Source organism: Harpia harpyja, chromosome 1, assembly GCF_026419915.1.
Source record: "Harpia harpyja isolate bHarHar1 chromosome 1, bHarHar1 primary haplotype, whole genome shotgun sequence".
NCBI lineage: Eukaryota > Metazoa > Chordata > Aves > Accipitriformes > Accipitridae > Harpia > Harpia harpyja.
In genome coordinates, this window is record NC_068940.1 from 109,252,139 (window position 1) to 109,270,438 (window position 18,300).

General features: G+C 59.4%; 1 protein-coding gene across 2 annotated transcripts in view; it reads left to right on the forward strand.

Moving 5' to 3' along the window:
• AGAP3 (ArfGAP with GTPase domain, ankyrin repeat and PH domain 3) overlaps nucleotides 1-12,210 on the forward strand; it is a 152,794-nt gene extending 140,584 nt beyond the window's left edge. For both annotated transcript variants that reach the window (XM_052809928.1, XM_052809919.1), the window contains exons 14-18: nucleotides 7,900-8,054; nucleotides 8,593-8,683; nucleotides 9,041-9,263; nucleotides 10,360-10,615; nucleotides 10,901-12,210. In XM_052809928.1, the coding sequence (XP_052665888.1) occupies nucleotides 7,900-8,054; nucleotides 8,593-8,683; nucleotides 9,041-9,263; nucleotides 10,360-10,615; nucleotides 10,901-11,128 (953 nt within the window). In that variant the 3' untranslated portion in view covers nucleotides 11,129-12,210. The remainder of the gene's footprint in view (nucleotides 1-7,899; nucleotides 8,055-8,592; nucleotides 8,684-9,040; nucleotides 9,264-10,359; nucleotides 10,616-10,900) is intronic.
• The last annotated feature ends 6,090 nt before the right edge of the window (nucleotides 12,211-18,300 follow it).

An 18,300-nucleotide genomic window follows, 5' to 3' on the forward strand; every position in this document is an offset into this window, starting at 1 on the left:
ATCGCCACACCACAGCTGGTCCCCCATCTCCATCGGCTCCACACCCTCCTCGTTCTGTGGTTCCTTGCACAGCTCCGTGTTGCCCCTCTTGTGCACACCCATAACCCCGCTGGTGCGTCTCGCAGCGAGCCTCCACGTGCACCATGAAGCCCGCGCCGTCCATGCCGTCCCTCCTGCGCCCGCAGTGTGACCCCCTCCGCCCCCAGTGCATACATGCACCCCGCACGGCCCTTCTGCTGCCTCCCAGCCCCACTGCGCTGTGTGCACACGCTGCACCCCATATGGCATCCCCCCCCCATACATAGAAACGACACTCCTGGTCCCATGCGGTGACACCCTCTGCAAGTCACAGCGTGCCCTGCAGTGTCCCTCGGGAGCACCTTCTCTTCCTGACACGCAGGCTCAACTGCCTTTGCCGTCCTTCCCCACACATGCCCGCACGCACGCACACGTTTGGTACCCCACGGCGTGTCCTCTGTTGTACAGCTGAGTTTGCCCATCTCTGCCGGTGTCGCTGCACAGAGCCCTCCCCGGCCCAGCATGCCCCCGGGGACAGGGCAGGCAGTGGGGCGGTGGGAACGTGCCGGCTCAGCTTGGGGGTCTGGGGGCACTGGGACAGAAGGCGCTGTGGGGTCTCCATAGCAATGTTCTTGCTGCGGCTCTCCTGGCGGCTTGTTGCTGTGGAGGGGGCCTGTCCCCGTTGCACTAATACAGGTTAGGAATATTGGGTTTAATGATCTGCAAAATGAGGAGGCAGCGAGCTGACATTTACGAATGGTGCTGCATCCTTCTCTTCCCAGACGCCTGCTAATTTGTTGATATCCCAAACACCTCATAATGATGTGGTACAGTGGCAGCTTGCAAACAAGCATCCCGAGGCTGAGGGGCCTGCAGGCTGCCCTGCTCCTGGACACTCTTCACAGACTTGGCAGCAAGAGAGCAGAGCTGTGGGCCAGGGACTCCCTGCACCAAAGGCAGAACCAGCCCTTGGTTCCCTGCCATGTGCCCCCACATGCTGGAATTATCCCCCCCCCGCCTCTTCCCTGTGTGACCACCCACTCACCAGGGCATCCAGAGGCACCTCTGCTACACCAGCTCAAAGTGGGAGAATGGATGGGAGGAGAAGGGCAGTGCGAAGGGAGAGACTGGATGTGACTGGGAGCCGGGGGTGGGGGGAGCGGAGGTGAAAAAGGAGACTTCTGCTTCAAGAGTGCGGCGTGGCTCAGTGTGAGCTCTGCTTCTCGTTTTGCTGATGTTGAGTGGGATCCCGCTCCTCCTTCCTGGACCTGCTGGGATGCAGGGGGAGGCATCCTACACCATCCTCCATGCAGGGCAGGGGCTGCATCCCGTCTGCTCAGGGAAGGAGCCAGCTGGGGAGCCGGCTGGCATGGAGGGCTCTCCCTGCCTGGTGTGCTGGTGTGGAAGTGCTCCCGCCCATCCCCTGTGCTGAGCTCCGTCCTGTCCAGCCCACTGGGCTGGGAAGTTCTGCCCTGTGGGCTGGCGTGGGGGAGCTCTGTCCGGTGCCCTGTGTGGGGAGGGAATTGCAGCCCTGTGTCTTGAGTGCTGGGAGAAGCACAATCCCGCCGTGCTGGGTGAGGAGCATCGCACCGCATGATGCAGAGCTGGTTTGTGTCCTGGTGCTTGAGGGATAGGGGAGCAGCCCGCCCCATATTGCTGCTAGTGCTCTGAGGGTGCTGCCCCAGCCCTGTGTGGGGGGCACCTTGCGTACGTGTGAGGGATCTGGCCAACCTGTCCCACTGCAGCTCCCCGGGGAGGCACACTGGCCTGGGGTTTCACGCCGCACCCCAGGGAGAAGCAGGGTGTCCGTGGGAAGTGCCACTCCCTTGACTCCACGTTGAGATCCTTGCAGTGGGGTCTCTGGGCTGGCCTCTTCTGCACTGATGCAGTGTGTAGTCTGAGCTCTTCGTAGAGCAGGACGGATCCCTGTGCCCAGCCGTGTGCTGAAGCTATGGTGGTTTTAGCCGCCCTGAGGTACCACTTCTGCTCAAAGCTGTGCTTCCTCCCACTGAGAGCAGAGAGAAGGGCCTTGGCACGAGCCGTAAGGGCAGCGCTCCCGGGATGCCACTGCTTCCCTTCCTCTCTGTGCTGCTTCTCCTCTCCAACATCCCCTGCTGCTTCTGCAGGTGACAGTGACAGATTCACTGGTCTGCTGGGCATCTCAGCTCTCGGGTCCCTTTGGGCAGCAGAGCTCTGTCCCACCCTGGCTTCTTGGTGGGGCTCTTCGTTTTTACCTTCTTCCTTTCACTTTGTGCTGGTTCCTGGCAGTGCATAGAGGATGTCTCCGTTCCCCCATTTCTTCCCAGTCCTGTGGTGCTCATCTGCTGGCCCTGAGGAGATGCTTCGTCTCAAGGCTGGCTTGCTGGCAGTGGGGGCTGCTGGCTTCCCCCCTCTCTAGCACAGCAGGCTGGTGAAGGGTAACTCCACAAGGGCTGATCACCTCGCTGCGGTTGCTGCAGAAGTCCTCAAGCCCACTCAGCTTGGTGACTCAGTTGCTAGTCGGGTCTGAGTGCCACACAGCTCTGGCCCGTCCTGGCCGCTGTGCAGTGCCCTCTCTAATTTTGCTCTCATTTGGAGCACTCGTTGCTGGGCGGCGTTGGAGCTGGGTCATGGGGTTAACGCCCATTAGCAGAGCCGGCTCGCACCGAACTCTGCTCAGCAACTCTTCACGGAGCTCAGTCTTTAAAACATCATCAAAAAATCATCAAGAGAGAGAGAGACAAGCGCGTTCATTTCCACTGCCCACTAATTCTAATGGAGCTGGCGTAATGGACTCCCACCAGCACGCCTGCAGGCAGCCGTAGGGCCAGGGAGACGAGCTCTGCCTTCTGGCCCTGGGATAGCCCCTCTACCCCGAGGTGGCTGGAAAGGGCTTCCCACTCCTGTAGGAGTGGCTTCCTCCAGGACCTTAGCCCTGCTGAGTCTGAGCTGGCGAGCTCTGGGGCTCTTGTGGCCACCAGAAAGGAGCCTGTCCCCTGCACATGGTGCAGGGAAGGGCGTTCTGCCAACTCTGCTTCAACAGAGGTAGTCCGAATCCTTCTGCCTGTGTCCTCTACTTTGTGCTACTCTTTCATGTGGCCAGAAATGCCCCTGCCACATCAGAAACCTGTGCCTCTCCCCAGAAAAATCTGAGAAAGCCCCTTTCCCTGAAGCTATTGCTTAAGTCTGATTCAACTTGTACAGGCCCCCCCCCGGGAGCTCAGGAACTCGTCCCAGACCGTCCAAGAAGCTGGGCCTGCACGCTGTTCAAAGCTGCTCTGAGTCCTCGATTCTCTTCCCAGCTCTGCCAAACCCCGCGTGCGAATCCAAGTGAGCGATCCCGCAGCTGCCCGCTTCCCTGCCATAGCCTTGCCGTGCTCAAGCCTCCAAGGAGGTCTGACCCGGCAGTGCTGTCCTGTGTTGCTGCAGGGAGAGAGGTGGTGATTTTGCTTGCAAAAGAAGCCTTAGTGTGGAATAAAAGCTGTCGTCCTTTGTTAGCTCTTCCCAGGCTCTGCTGAGAGCAACAGGCCCTTTGTTCAGAGTAAAGCTGGAATCCATGAGGCACAAAGGAGGAAGGGGAATGGAGGTCCTGTGGCTTGCAAAGCCGGCGCTGGGGCTTTGGTCTGGCTGGGACCGCTGCCAGGGCTGGGATCAGGCAGCCCCATGCTCCAGGATGCCCCTGAGCTGTGATGGTGGGAAAGTCCGTCTGAGTGGGGTTGGAGCCCCAGAAACCTTGTTGTTTGCCCGTGGTCTGGTGTGGGCAGCCCAGCAGGGACCCCAGCAGGCAGAGCTGCCTGCCCCTCCTCTGTGAGCATCCTGAGCAGAGGACTGGGAGATACACAGTACCCCCCGCCCCAGCACAGCACCTGAGGCAGGGGGACCTCAGAGGAGCACCAGCGAGCCCTGCGTGGGAGCCTTGGGGCAGGCAGGCACTGCAGGGCTGGCGTTTGCTGCCTCGTCTCTGCTGGGAAGCACACTGGCTCAGGAATGCTTGGGCTGGGATTCCTGCCTGCATGTTTGGTGGGGAGGTACTGAACAAGCGAGAGAAAGGAACAAGGAGGATGGAGTCATGTGAGCCCATGGCAGAAATCCTCACCGTGTCCCAGGGACAGTGCCGACCTGCTTGCTGCTGTTTCAGTGGCAGCAGAAGCGGCTCAGCAGCAGGGAGCACTTGAAGTGCATCCAGTACTTGCCAGGTCCAAGCAGGCTTTGCAACACACTGACAGCTGCCACAGGTGGCTCAGACCAAGGGTGGGAGAGATTTAAGGAGAATAGGGCCCATTCTGATATATTGGGGTGCCCCAGGAGTGGCTTTGTTGGTCGCTGCTCCAACAGCGTGGCCTGATCCGAGATCTGGGAACTGCAAATGCTCCCTCAAGCACCTGGGCAGTCACTGCCCCCCAGGAAAAAAAGCCACTCTTTCCTTCCTTTCTGTTAATGGTTCGCCTTGGGCAGCAATTGGTTCTGCAGCTCTCAGGGCCTGATCCCTGCTCTCTTGTAGCCTCCTGCAGAGGGAGAAGGAACTGTCTCAGAACAGCTGGAGCACTCGAGTCCCTGGACTGCAGATCCCAGTCGCAGGTTGGGATGGTGGAAGAGGTGGCAGCAGCTGCTTGGTCATGGGTGGGCTGGAGCTGAGCAGGGGCTGGGCAGGTCCGGCTGAGTGCCGTGGCAGCAGGTTCCTGCGTCGCCTGACTGCTGGCTGCCATCAGTGGTTGGGTGCTCCCTGCCCATGTCCAGGGTCTGGCAGTGCTCGCAAAGAGGATGGTGCTAGCTAGCCGAGGGAACAGTGGCTATTAGCCCGGCTGTTGTCTGGTTATTTCTTCTCCCAGTATTCAGAAGCTACCGGCTGTATATTTTCCAAGAATCTTGTTTTTGAGCTGGGATTTGGTGTCCTTGGAGCCTCCACAGCAAATATCCTTAGGGTAGGAGGCATGTTGCCTGCAGGGAGCTCCCCAGAGCGGGGACTGTGGGGTCTCTTCTGTGGCTGAGAGATGGAGGAAAGGGCGAAGTGCTGGGCAACCTCGATGTCCTGGTTAGGCAAGGGCATCGCAGAGAGGAGGAGAGTCCAGCAGCGTGACTGGCTGCCAGCACCTTGCAGTCTTGTCCTCCTCCTGATGCCCCAGAGTTTCTCCTTCCCAGCAGGAGAAAGGCAGTTGCAGACATCTTTCCTCAGAGGAAGAGTCCCAAGCTGATTCTGTCGTGAAATGAGTGAAACAGCCTCCCCTTCCCATCTGGGAAAGGCAAGCCAGTTGGCACTTCACCTGGAGAGCCCTTCTCCCTGGAGTTATTCGATCCTCCCAAGGGTCTGCTGGTGTGGAGACCAAGCCTTGCATTCCTGCACCAGTCCATTTCATCAGCGCTAATTATCTCCAAGCCCCCATGGCTGCTGCTGGGATCTGTGCAGGACACACCATGGAGTGGTCTCAGCCATGGCAAAGGGCAGGCTTCTTTCCAACTAGATGTCACTCATGCTTTTAGCCCCCATGAAATACAAGATCCTGAGCCCGCTGCGTGAGTAGCATGACACTCTCCACCGTGGCACAGTAGCAGAAGCAGCATTTTACTCTCGGGTTGTTCTGGGGTAAGCAGCTGTGCATGATGGAAAGAGATAAGAGTTGGGTGCTGTGCCCGGTACTTGTTAATGCAGGTGGTGGTGCCTGCAAAGGAAACAAGAGCCTGGAGAGAGCACTTGCGAGAGAGGAAGGGCTGTGCTCTCCCACCACCCCCATCGAAGCTGTCTTTCCTCAAGGAGACTTCCCGTGGCTGCACCCATTTTCTGAGAGTGTTTGTGGACACAGTCTTGTTCAGCCAGTGCCAGGCAGCCCAGCAGCAGCTGAGGTTGACCGTGCCCTTGGTGGGACCCGGCTGGTGGTCTCTGCACCCATTCATTAGCCCTGCTGGGGTGCTGCGGGCTGCAGCAAGTTCCTCAGTCATTGCCCTCTTGCTGCTTCCCTCCACAGTAAGAGACTCTTCTGGCTGCAGCTTGCAGGGGAAGCTGGGCAGAAGAGAGGACCCCCACCAGACCCCCTCCGCTCGCCTCCCCGTGTCTGCCCCGGCAGGCACAGACCCTGCCAGGCTGGAGGCCAGCACAGCTCTGCCTTGCTGTGGACCAGGCTGGTCCCCTTGGCCTCCTTGCTGTCTCTGGAGCTGTGCAGTTGACTCCCTGCTTTTAATAGAGAGCTGGGAAGGCACATTATGGAGATGAGGGTGTTATTTGCATAACGCTAATTAGGTAATTACAAATCATTTTGCTATGAGCTGAAGCGTGTGCTGTGACATAACGTTTATTAGTCATTCCATTCAGGCCCCGCTTAGTTAAGTCATTTACTGCACTAACTACTGAAGTTGGCAATAAAAGGTAAATGCCGGTGGTGCTCGGGTGCAAAGATGAGGCAGGGCACCCCATGTAAAGCTGAGGCCCGTGCGCCCGCTCGGTGCAGCCCGTGGCAAGGGCTGGCAGGGCAGAGCCCAGCCCTGGCAGCCCAGACTGGGAGGGCGTTACAGCAATCAGAGCAGTAGCCAGCAGGGGAGACCACATTTTAAGCCTTGGTTTTCAGCAGGCTCTTGGTTGTTTTGGGGCTGTTTTCTTAGGCCCAGGGGGCCTGGGGTGCTTTCACACATTTTCGCTGTCCCCCATCTCTCTGCTCCTGGCTCTGCCACCCAGCGCAGAGGTGCCTGTGCCCTGACACCCTCCCTGGAAACCCACCAGGCAGCCTGCATTTGTAGAGATGCTAACGCTTCTGTTTGTACCCAGCCTGTAAGTGCCTGGTGGTCTGAGCAACCCTTGGGGCTCACAAAAATTATCTTCCCTGAAGAGGAAAGTCAGGAATTTGTCCCCACGTGTTTCACGGCCAGAGAAGTGCTTTAATATTGAGGCTGTATCTTCTGGGGTTGCTTGCGGGGCGCAGATGCCGGTGCTGCGCAGAGGAGAGGCTGAGAAGCAGGTCGCCTGGCCGTGCCCTCCCGGGCACTTTGCCCTGCACGTGTCCCCGCTGCCCACTGCCGTCCACACGCCTCATGGAAGCAGCTCTGCTTGGGCAACTTCCAGGGACCCCCGTGGCCACCAGCTTCCCCAGTTTGGGAGCCGGAGGCCATCTGCCCAGCAGGGCACTGAGAGGTGCCAGAGCTGAGAATAGCATCACTCTTGCCTCTCCGTGGCTCCTGCCTGGGTCTCTGTGACTTTTAATGCCTCTTTATGGGAAAACAGCGGCTGCGCCCTGTTGTGTGGGTCCGTGGAGCACCCAGGCACCGAGGGCTTCCCAAGCGGGATCCCTGCCCTGCTGCGCTCCTCAGCTGGCGATGATGCCCCTTCTCAATGCACAGGTCTGTGAAGAGCTGCCTTTGAGTCCACTGCAAGGACCCTCCTTGCATCTCCTGATTCAGTGTGCAGGGCCCTGTCCCGCTAAAGCTGCTCATCAGCAGGCACCAAGCACTCTGTGGGCTCTTGGGGGTGATGGGGCTGTTGGGGGGGGCCAGCAGCTCTGCGGAGGAGCTGATTTCACTGCTCAAGAGGTCAGCAGGTTTTTCAGAGGGTTGGACATAGAGGGCACGGAGAGCAGGGCGCAGGCAGCTTCCAGGAGTCCAATGCTACACCCTCCTGGGTTTCCCGGCCCGGGGTGATGGGGGAACAAGGCTGCGAGTGTTCGTGTGCGGCAGGAAAAGCAAGCCCACGCTAGCAGAGCTGGCACGCAGGGATCTGTGCAAGCAGCAGGAGTGATGGCCTGGCGCAGAGCTCTGGTTCCTCCCTGCAGGCACTCTCCGCCTGCGCTTCCCTGTCCCAGCCTCCCGGGGACCACTGCTGCCGGCGATCCCCGCAGGGATCTGTCCGTCTGCTCACGCCCTGCGAGGCTGGCAGACCCCCTCCTTCCCTGACCCATGTCATGGCACACCTTTCTTTTCCAGAACCAGATGAGCCATTTGAGTTCATTATCGTGTCCCTGACGGGCCAGACGTGGCTCTTTGAGGCCTCAACGTCAGAGGAGCGAGAGCTTTGGGTCCAGGCCATTGAAAGCCAGATCCTGGCCAGCCTGCAGGGCTGTGAGAGCAGCAAAAATAAGGTAAGAGGCCTTGGCCGAGTTCTGCTTTGTTCCCTCCTCTCTGGCACCTGCTTTGCTGTGTCTGTCCCTGTCCAGGCTTCCCTGTCTGTCCAGGCTGGATCCCGTCCTGATCTCTCTGCTCCCAGTCAGGTTTGAATCCCGTCTCTGGGACTGTGCTCCACCTCAGGTGTCCTGTCACCTCTCTGAGCTCCCTGTCATCTCCCCAGCCTGGCTCCAGCCCCACGGAGCTCTCTGCATCCCACCAGGACTGGATCCTGCACTGTCCGCTCCCTCCTTGGACAGCTCTGCCTTTTCGCTCCCCCTTCCAGCCCACCATCCCCTGCTCCTGCGGCACACGGCGGGCTAGGAATCGATGTTCCCTCCAGACCCCGTTCTCTGAGCCCCCGCGCTGGACACCACTCCTGCAGCAGAGCCTGCGGGGTGCCTGCTGGAGCGAGGTGCTGGCGGCTCCCCAACGGGCTCTTGGGCTGGTGATGAGAGGACACGTGGCAGGGCGGTTGGCCTTGAGTAAATGGGGTTCCCGTGCGTTTCGTTTCAGGCTCGGCTGGGCAGCCAGAGCGATGCGCAGGCTATGCAGGCCGTCCGCACCGCACGTGGGAACAGCTTCTGTGTGGACTGCGACGCACCGAGTAAGAAACGGTGGGGAGAAACTGGGAGGTGGGGCTGCTCACCCAGGGAGGGGAGAGGGACTCCATCCCAGCCACCTCCTCTCTTACCGCAAAGAGACCTACACCGTGGGGCTGTCTCGTCCTCTCCTGCAGTGGGCCCATTCTTCAGGCATGGGCTACTGACCCACCTGCCACGCTGGTCCGTGACCCCTTACTCACCAGCCTGGGGGCCTTGCCTCTCTGTGCTGCTGGGGCACTGGGCTCAGAAGGGATCTGCTGGGCAGGTGCCTGCAAATATGTGTCTCCTGGATCGTAGGAGACAGGCTGGTGAGTGCATGCTGGTATTTAACTCTCCCCCACTGATGTTGCTGCCCTCAGATCCGGACTGGGCAAGTCTGAACCTGGGCTCCCTCATGTGCATTGAGTGCTCTGGGATCCATCGCAACCTGGGCACCCACCTGTCCCGCGTGCGCTCCTTGGACCTGGACGACTGGCCTAGCGAGCTTCTCATGGTCATGACAGCCATCGGCAATGCCCTGGCCAACGCTGTCTGGGAAGGAGCGGTGGAAGGCTACCCCAAGCCCACCCCTGACAGCAGCCGGTAAGGGAGATTGGGAACTGCAGAGATGCTGCTCAGACAACCACACCGGGAGGCTTGAGGGTGCCGCAGGAGGTTGGGAGCAGCCATCCAGTCAAACAGAGAGGTGGGCAGGAATCCTCGAGGTGCTCCAGTGTTTGGGGTCCTGCCTGCTCTCTGGGCCGTGGAGGCCCTCTCCCACTGTCCTGGTGGGTAGCAGGGCTTCATGGCCAGCCGTGGCCATGCGGTGACTGCCGGAGCCGTGGCTGGCTGCAAAGCAGAAGGGGTTAACAGAGATGGCTTGGCAGCGTTGTGCTGGTCTCCAGGGTGCGTCCCTTTCAGGCCCTTGTCTGTCCCTATCGGAGCGACTCTCCTGTCACTCATCCCAACAAGAGCCCATTCTGCAGCTTATCAACGGATAAGAGCGGGTCAGGGGGCGGCAGGAGTGAGCATGCTCCGCGCAGGGCATTGATGGCCGCCCGCCAGATGCAGATGGATAGAATGGCAGCAGATAGCAGCGGCACGGCACACATCGATCCGCCCGGCCCCGCAGCCCCAGGCGGGACGGACGCTGCCGCAGCCTTTGTTTGCACCAGGCGAGACGGCAGCAGTGATAACGTGCCTCCCGTGGCACCGGGCTGTCATGTGCAGCAACTAACCTTTTCTTGCCGCTGGCCATGGCCCACACACGAGCGAGGGACAGAGACGGTCCCCACGCAATGGGCACACAGGAGAGTGTGTAGGGGCACTAGCATAGAGGTGTGGGTGTTCCTGTGCACAGTGACAGGTGTGGGGTCTGGGTGTGGGATGCTGCTGCTGTACATGCATGGACGTAAGTGCACAGTGTACGTAGGGAGCTATAAGGAGGTGCAGTGGGACAAGTGTGTCTCAGGCATCTGTCCGGAGCAGTGTGACAGAGCCCCAGTGACAGCCGTGCGTGGGGGGGGGGGGGCACAGCAGGGGAGGTGTCTGCAGCGGGGCTATGCGAGGTATGCCTGTGTGTGACAAACGCTCACTGCTAACACAGGGTGCCCTCGGGGTGACAGTGCTGGTACGCGTGCCCCTTTGCACGTGGAGCCCAGGCAGGTTGACCCACCTGTGACAGTGTCCCATCTGGCAGGGAGGAGAAGGAGCGCTGGATCCGGGCCAAGTATGAGCAGAAGCTCTTCCTGGCTCCGCTGCCCCAGTCGGACATCCCGCTGGGCCAGCAGCTGCTGCGGGCTGTGGTAGAGGATGACCTGCGCCTCGTGGTGACGCTCCTGGCCCATGGCACCAAGGAAGAAGTGAATGAGACCTACGGTGATGGAGATGGGCGCACGGCACTGCATCTCTCCTGCGCCATGGCCAACGTAGTCTTCACGCAGCTGCTCATCTGGGTAAGACAGGACCTCGCAGCCTCCACCACAGCGTTTCTGGCCCTATCCCGGTGCTTCCCCACTGCAGCGCCTCTCGGGACACCCCTCGTCCATCCTCCTCCCATGGGTTCCCCCACATGCCCGCTGGCACTGCCCTGCCCACCCCACCATCTCCCTCTCCCTGCCCACCCCAGTGCCACAGAGCCCCTCTGCCTCTGCCGGTGCTCTTGCTGCGCCGCCACCCCCGTGCCCATGGGTTGCGTGGCATCTGGGTGCCACTGACCGGCTGCTTTCTCTCCTGCACAGTACGGGGTGGATGTGAAGAGCCGGGATGCTCGGGGCCTGACCCCGCTGGCCTACGCCCGGCGAGCCGGCAGCCAGGAGTGCATTGACATCCTGCTGCAGCACGGATGCCCCAGCGACAGTGCCGTCACCACGCTGACCCCCAGCCTGCCCCGCCGCAACACCAACGCCAACAACAATGCCTGCACCGTGGTGCCAGCTGAGCTCGGCTCCAGCCCCAGTGCTGTCTAGCTCCTCACGGGCCCTCCGCTCACCCCACAGCCGCCTTCCAGCTCTGCCAGGGGACCAGGGCCACAGGAGTGGGTCCGAGAGCAGCGCAGCCGGGCTGCCCGCCGCGATCGCTCCCCCACCGGGACCCCCGTTGCAGCCGGGAGGAGGCCGGGGAGCCAGCAGCCTGCTCCTCTGCACCAGTTCCTGCGGACTCTGCCCATGCCGCTGGGGCGGGGGGCTGTGCAGACCCGGCGCTGTCAGCTTGCAGAGGGGCTCCAGCACACCCTGTTCTCACGACCGGTACAGGGGGAGGAGAGGCAGTTTCTCTGTGCCCCCCATCACACACACATGTAGATAATACAAGGGCTGGAGGCAGTTCAGGTGTGTGACCCTCCCCTGCACAGCTGGTACTGGGGAGGGCGATTGCTGCACCTGCTCTCCCAAACAGTAGGACAGTTTGGGCACCTCCCTCCTGCCTTCCCTCCCGTGTCAGCCTTTCTGTGCACCCCTGGTGCAGTGGGCAGGTGGGGGGCAGCAGGAGGTGCATGTTTCTCCACTGCACCCCTGTGCTCCTCTCTGCTTCTCGCCAGTGCAGGAGGGGATGCGCTCGCTGGTACCACTCCCCACGTGCTGAAGCAAAGGGAGCATCTCTCCCACGCAGCCCCTTGATGAAGGCCTCTCCAGCCTCCCTGGTGACCTAGAGGGGGAAGAGGATGGTCACCCTGGGATCCCCAGCTGTGTGTCTGTCTGTCTGTAGAGTCACTGTCCTTCCAGGTTCAAGCCCCAAAGCCATACACAGTGTCTCCATCAGAGCATCCCCACTGGCTCCCGCTGATGCCCAGGCGGGGCTGGTCTCCGGCTGAGTGAGAGGAGAGAGGAGATGAGCGTCTCCCATTGGTTTTGGGCCAAGCCTGCAGCTGAGCGCTGGAACCCCAAGGCTTTGGACGCTGCTGTGGAACGTCTCTGTCACTTGTGTATAAAATGTACATTGGAAATATTTATATGGACACTCTGTATATACTGTTTCTTTGCCATGAGTTGCCCTGTGTGTGTTATCTGCAGCCAAGGAGATAAAGGCCAATAAAGCGACCCACCTCCTGCCAGGCTGTTTTCTGTCTGCTGCCTTTTGGGCCTCCAGGTCAGCCTCCGGTCTGCTGCTTGCCCGCTCCATGAGGTCTGGTGCATTTCCATCCCAGACTGACAAATGTTCAGCTCGTTCTCCTCCAGCTCGGGAGTTGGTAACAGCAGTCCTGTGCTGAACTGGGCCCCTTGGTGGACATGGCAGAGTGCTGGGATGGGAAGGGGAGATGTGTCAACCTCGGGCTCTGTGGGACAATGCAGGGACATGGCCCCGGAGGGATGTATGGCTCTGGCAAGATCAGAGATGGGCACAGCAGAGGTGTGTGCTGGGCAGGGGACATGCCAGGTCAGAAGTGCTGGGGGAGATGCACAGCTGGTCCCTGTGCACAGTACAGTGACTTTGAAGCTGTGGAGGGAGGCAGAGATGGGGCTGTCTTGGCAAGCAAGGAGCCTGGGTGGTTTGCTATGGCAAGAAGATGACTGCAGAAGCCTGGAGGTCATCTAGTCCCGAAGCGCAGACAGCCCCCCAAGCAGTGAAGGAAGCCGTGGATCTCTGCCTTACCATCCCTGACCCCACATGCTTCTCCCAGCTTTTGGCAGAGCAAGGCCCCAGCGCTGCCGCTTCTCCTCTGGCTGCACCCAAAGCCGTACCACAAGCGACAGTTCGGGGCTCCGGTGCCTGGGACTGGGCACAGGTCTGGGTCCCCAAGCCTGCATGGCAGTACTGTAAAGAAAGGCGCCATTAAAACACCCCACTCCCCCCCACCCCGGGCACCCCCCCTGCCACAGGTCACCCTCAGCAGTCCCCTCCAGACCCCCGTTGCCTCCTCCCTGTGCCGCTCCCATGGCAGAGGGCTGCCTCACTGGTGGTGGCCCCTCCACCAGCCCCTTAACTATCTGTGTGTGCCAGTGCCGTGGTCCCCATCCCGGTCCCGGTCCCAGCCTGTGCCTGCCCCTCGTCCCCCGTGCCCGCTCTCCCTCGCAGCGCACATCGGTGCCCCTGCACCGGCCCCGGCCCCAGCCCGGTGCTGGGTTTGGTTAATTTCCTGGCGACTGCATTAGCAGGAATGGAAGCCGAGGGACGGCAGCTCCTCTGGGGCCCATTAATCATCCCCCTCAGACAAGCTGCCTTGATTACAAGTGGCAAGAAATTCATTAGGGCTGCGGCTCTGACAACTTTTATCTGCGCGGCTGGATCTGACTCATTAGGCAGCCAAATTAAAGCCATGATGGGCCCTGATGAAATTCACTGCTTGTTTATCTTGTGCGATCTGATACATCTGCCCATACATCATCTCCCGCACGGGATCCCGCCCGGCCCAGCCCCGGTGCCTCCCTTCCCATCCCAGCCCTGCCCTGACCCACCGGGGTGCCCCTGGCCGGCGGCACAGCCTGCACCCCGCGCCAGAGCCAGCCCTGGGCCGGGGTCTCCAGGCAAACCCCTCGCCCACTCCGCACTCTGCCTTCGGGGTCGGGGCTGGGAGCGGTGGCCGTGCCAATAGGAGCCGCGGGAGGACAGCCCTGGGGGGGCCACACGGCCCTGAGCAGCCCCTCCTGGGGGGGTCTGCAGCCCCCCTCGGGGCACCCACAGCCCTGGCCAGGTCCTGCTGGTGGTGGCACCACTGCCAGCGCACAGCCCCGTGGAGACAGACGCAGTGCCCGGCTGTGCCCGCATCTTGCAAGCGGGTGCTGAGGGGGGCTCCGGGGGCTGCCCCTCTGCTTGCACCCGGGGGAAGGGAGTGCCAGCAGCTTCCCCGCGGGCTCTGACATGGTCCCCGAAGAGCCAAGACAAAAGCCCTTTTCTCCAGCTCATGAGAGGGCAGGCAAGGCCATCGAGGGCTGCTGGCACACCAGTGGCCCTGGTTTCCTTAAGGGAGGATGCACTGCCACCCCATACCAGTGTGCTGCCCCAGTGCAAGGGCCTGTGCTGGGCACGGGCAGCCTCTGGGCTGTGGCACACCGTTCCCGTTCCCAGCAGGAAGGGGTCTGCGCTGAACAGCAGTGTCCCCGTTAAGAAAAATAGCATGTCCTCATCCGGCAGTGGGGCCAGGCCCCAGCAGCAGCACTCCGGTCCTGCCCTGCCTTGCCCCAGCCCAGCATTATCCCACTGTTGGAGCACAGCTCAGCACCAAGGTGGCCCGCATGGCTTCACACGGTCCCAGAGCAGGACAGGCTAAGGCAGAAGCTGCTGTGTCCATGTTTAGGGGCAGGAGTTGCTGTGTCCATGTTTAGGCTGGTGTCAGGGAGGGCACAGGCGGACCCTCCACTCTGCTCTGCACGCCACAAGAGTGTGCCAAGGCAGCAGCACAGGGGGGCTGTCCCTGCATGATGCAGCCCCTAGCAGCAGCGATGACCACACCAGCTCCTTGGCAGCACCATAAGGACCCTGCCAGCACCACTCAGCTGAAGCAGTGGCTGCAGCAGGGTGTGGGTACTGCAGGGCAGGAGTAAGGGATGCAGACTCATGCCATGAACACATCCAGGGTGTGCAGCCCCAGGCTGGAAACCAGCCATGCCACAGGTCTACAACACTTCCCAGAGAGCCTGGGCACAGCAGACCAGGCCAGGACAAGCCCCACGGGGCACAACCTGCAAAGCCCCATGGGCCCTCTCGCAGCCCTAGCTGAGCTGGCACAGCCTCCTGGCAGAGGGGTACATAGGTGGGCAGCAGCCATGGCATGGGGCAGTACTACCCAGCACTGAGGCAGCTGGGACCACACGCTGGGTCCATGCGGAGGTGCTTTTAAAAGAGATGGCCAAAGCAGAGATCATGCTATTGGTCTGCACTTTTCCATTCCCAATCAGCCCTGCCTCTTTGAAAGAGTGGGCAGAGGTGTGACACAATGTCCCAGCTCCCTTGGCCTGTGCTTACCAAGATACGGCACCGATATGCTCCACTACAGCACCTGCACCCTGTGCCCATTCATGTCTCGGTATCATCTGGCCTGCCTGTAGGTGCAGAAGTCCACAGCACAGGTCCTCACAAAGCCCTCTGCAGGAGATGTCAGCCTGGCACCTGAGGACACTGGCACAAGCTGGTAGGCTGTGAAAGGGCCAGCATAGGCAGGTGAGTGGGAGCCCCTGTTTGTTTGGGAAGGGTTTCAGCAGTCCTGGCTAGCGAGGGATCATCAAGGACTGCAGTCTTGTGAAGTGCTTCATAGCTTGCCCAGCACCTGAGTGAGCAGCAGCACAGCAGAGTGTGGCTACAGTCTCTCTCTCTCTCCTCCTAAACCCCAATTCCAGCATGCCCTTGATAACTTCTTTCAGGTCTTGGCTCATTTTCCTTTGACACTGAAGATAGATACACCCACCGGGAGTTTGCACACCGCTGTTGAGGTCATCATGACCAGACTAGCTGCTGAATCCCCTCTGCAGCTGCACCCTAAACTCTGTGTGCTGCTGTGGAGCTGACTGTAAAGGAATTGGAGGTGGTTGGGGGGAGCTCATGACCCTTCCCAGGTGCCAGGCCAGTGGGAAGGGAGATTATTTGTCTCCTGCCCATGTGCAGTTAGAGCCAATTTATCCCCACCAGGCTATAGGTTCATTGCATTGCAGGATTCCTGCAGTGATGACGCCCACGTGGTACTTCTGACCAAGGCCAGGAGTACAGTGAGCTGCTCCCTAAAGGCAACCCCCAGCAGCAGAGATTCCCCCACAGCACAGCATTCCTCTGCCCTGCCTCAAGTCTGCTTGTACTGGGACCAGAGGGCCCATCACAGCCACTGCTGCGCACTAGCTTTGGAAAAAAAAGCCCGGCATGACCTCCTGGGGAACTCCTCTGTGAGCCCCTAGTATCCGTGTGAGCAGCTAAGCATCCGAGCAAGTCCTGGAGAGGTTGAATGAACAACAGTGGCACCAGCACCATGTTGTGGCCATCAAATCTTCATACAAGCCCATTGTTAGAGAATGCTATGAACCAGCTTTGTTGCACTGAAAACCTTTTCCTAAGAGGGGACCACTGAGTGAATAAACACCCCATGGGATGCAATCACTACTCCTTTCCTAGTTCTTTAAGAACCGTTGTCCAGGTAAATGCGTGGGCAGGTCTGGGTAGAGAGAATTCCCTTGTAAATGATGAAACTGTCTTCAAGAGGGCAAAATAAGTTTTGTTTGTACATATGTGTGTATATATATGTATAAACATATGTATAAATAAATGCATGTCCATGTATATACATATCTCTGTATCTAACTTTCACTCTGTGTATGCGCATGCAAGCATACATGTGCACATACACCATACACGTTTGGATATCCACATAAGAGTTCCTCCCCCCCCGCCAGTTCCTACTCCAGGACACAAGACAACAGGCAGAAGGTGGTACATGGGAAATTCCATATAGCTGTAAGGAAAAAAAATACTAGGAAGGTGGTCAGACACTGGAACAGGGGCCCAAAGAGGTGGGATTGCCATCCTTGGAGATTCGTGAAGTCAGCTGGACAAGTTCCTGAGCATCTTGATCTAATGGGACCAGATTTGAGCAGGTGTCGGACCAGAGACCTCTCAAGGTCCCTTCCCACCTGCATGGCTCTGTCATGCCAGGGTCTGTCTTTACTGCCCAGTTTTTTATTGTTGCTCTCCTCCCACCCACCCTAGTCTAAATGATGCAGCACCTATATCCCAGCTTGTGGGGCATGCTGCACCCTCTGCCCCAGCAGCTCTTCTATTTGGGGAGGTGCTGCAGCCACTTTGTGCAGTGTGGGCAGTGCCATTCCCCACGTTCACTGGTGTGTTGCAGTGCTTTGCTCTGTGCTGTGCAGGAGGCATCAGGCTCATTGCAATGCATGAGGTTCACAGGGGAGCTCTGTTCTGCACAAGGAGCACTCTGCTGTTCTGCAGCTCTCTCCAACACCCCCGGTGACAGCAGTGAGTCTCTCACCTCCATCAGCACCAGACTGAGCTGCACCTCTCTGCAGCACTTGCAGGTACATTAACGCGACAGTTTGCAGGCTGCGTTGTGTACTGGCTCTGGGACCGATCTAACTCAACAACAAAAAAAAGCCAAAACCCAAATAACTTCTTAGAAGCTGAAAGCTCCGGTTCTCCAATCCAGTCTACAGGCAGTCGATGAACAAGTGTGCAGAGTGGGGGTTGCTTTGCACACAGAGTTCAGGTTGGCAATGGCGTGCACAGCGTGGGGGGGGGGTAGAGTGGTGGTGGGGGAAGGTGGGTTAAGAGCACAATAAACAGATGCTGTCACTGGCACAGGACATATCAAACCACAGCGTCAGCTAGAAATGCCAAGTGAGAATAAGGGGGTTCTGGGACCCTAAAATAAAATTTAACTCCTTTCAATGTCACAACCCCAAGCCTGGATCTGTGGACATTTTTCCGAGTGCTGTGCTTAATCTTGGACTGCTGTGCCGTGCTAGGTAGCAGTGGCACAGACCCCTCATGTGGACACATTTATAGTGACAGAGCACTGCTTATAGGTGCACAACTGCTTTATCCCACCTCCCTCTGCCCTCCCCGTCCCCCCCCAGCTGGCCCAGATGTATGTGCATCAGTTCATGTGCAGGAGCTATCGCAATTCCTGCAAATGGCATCTTATTCCCTTCTGCAGCCATGTAGCATAGATAAGTTAACAGTTTCTGCCTCAGACCAGCCCAGATCCAAGGAGGGAGAAGCAGGGACTACCTGAGCTGTGGCTCTCAGGTGCAGGCAGCTCCACCACTGCACGAAGGGAACTGCCAGCTCCCCTGAGGGCAGGGCAGCTGGGGTCAGCTGCCAGAGGACATTTACCTCCGCTGATCCAGAGTGAATGCCAGCAGATGTTGCTACCTGAGCAGGCCAAGCCCACACTGGGGATGCTGTGAGCAACACCAGGCAAGGCAGTTCCTGAGGACACTTTCTCCTTTCCAGGTCGGTGGTGCAGGGGACAGAGGCAGAAGCCGTCCTGCTGTGGCTGCAGGTAGCCAGCTGTGCTCCCCTGCCCCAGCAAGGTGCTCAGAAATCCAGGTCATGAAAGGATCCTGAAGAACTGTCTCAGGACCTGCAACAAACATCGCCATGCAAAGAAGCACCCACCTAAAACCAGGAGCACAGCTTTGTCCTAATGGTTGCTGTTCTCCGAGCTGTGGCTGTCCCCACGCAGGCCAGCCAGAGCCAGCAG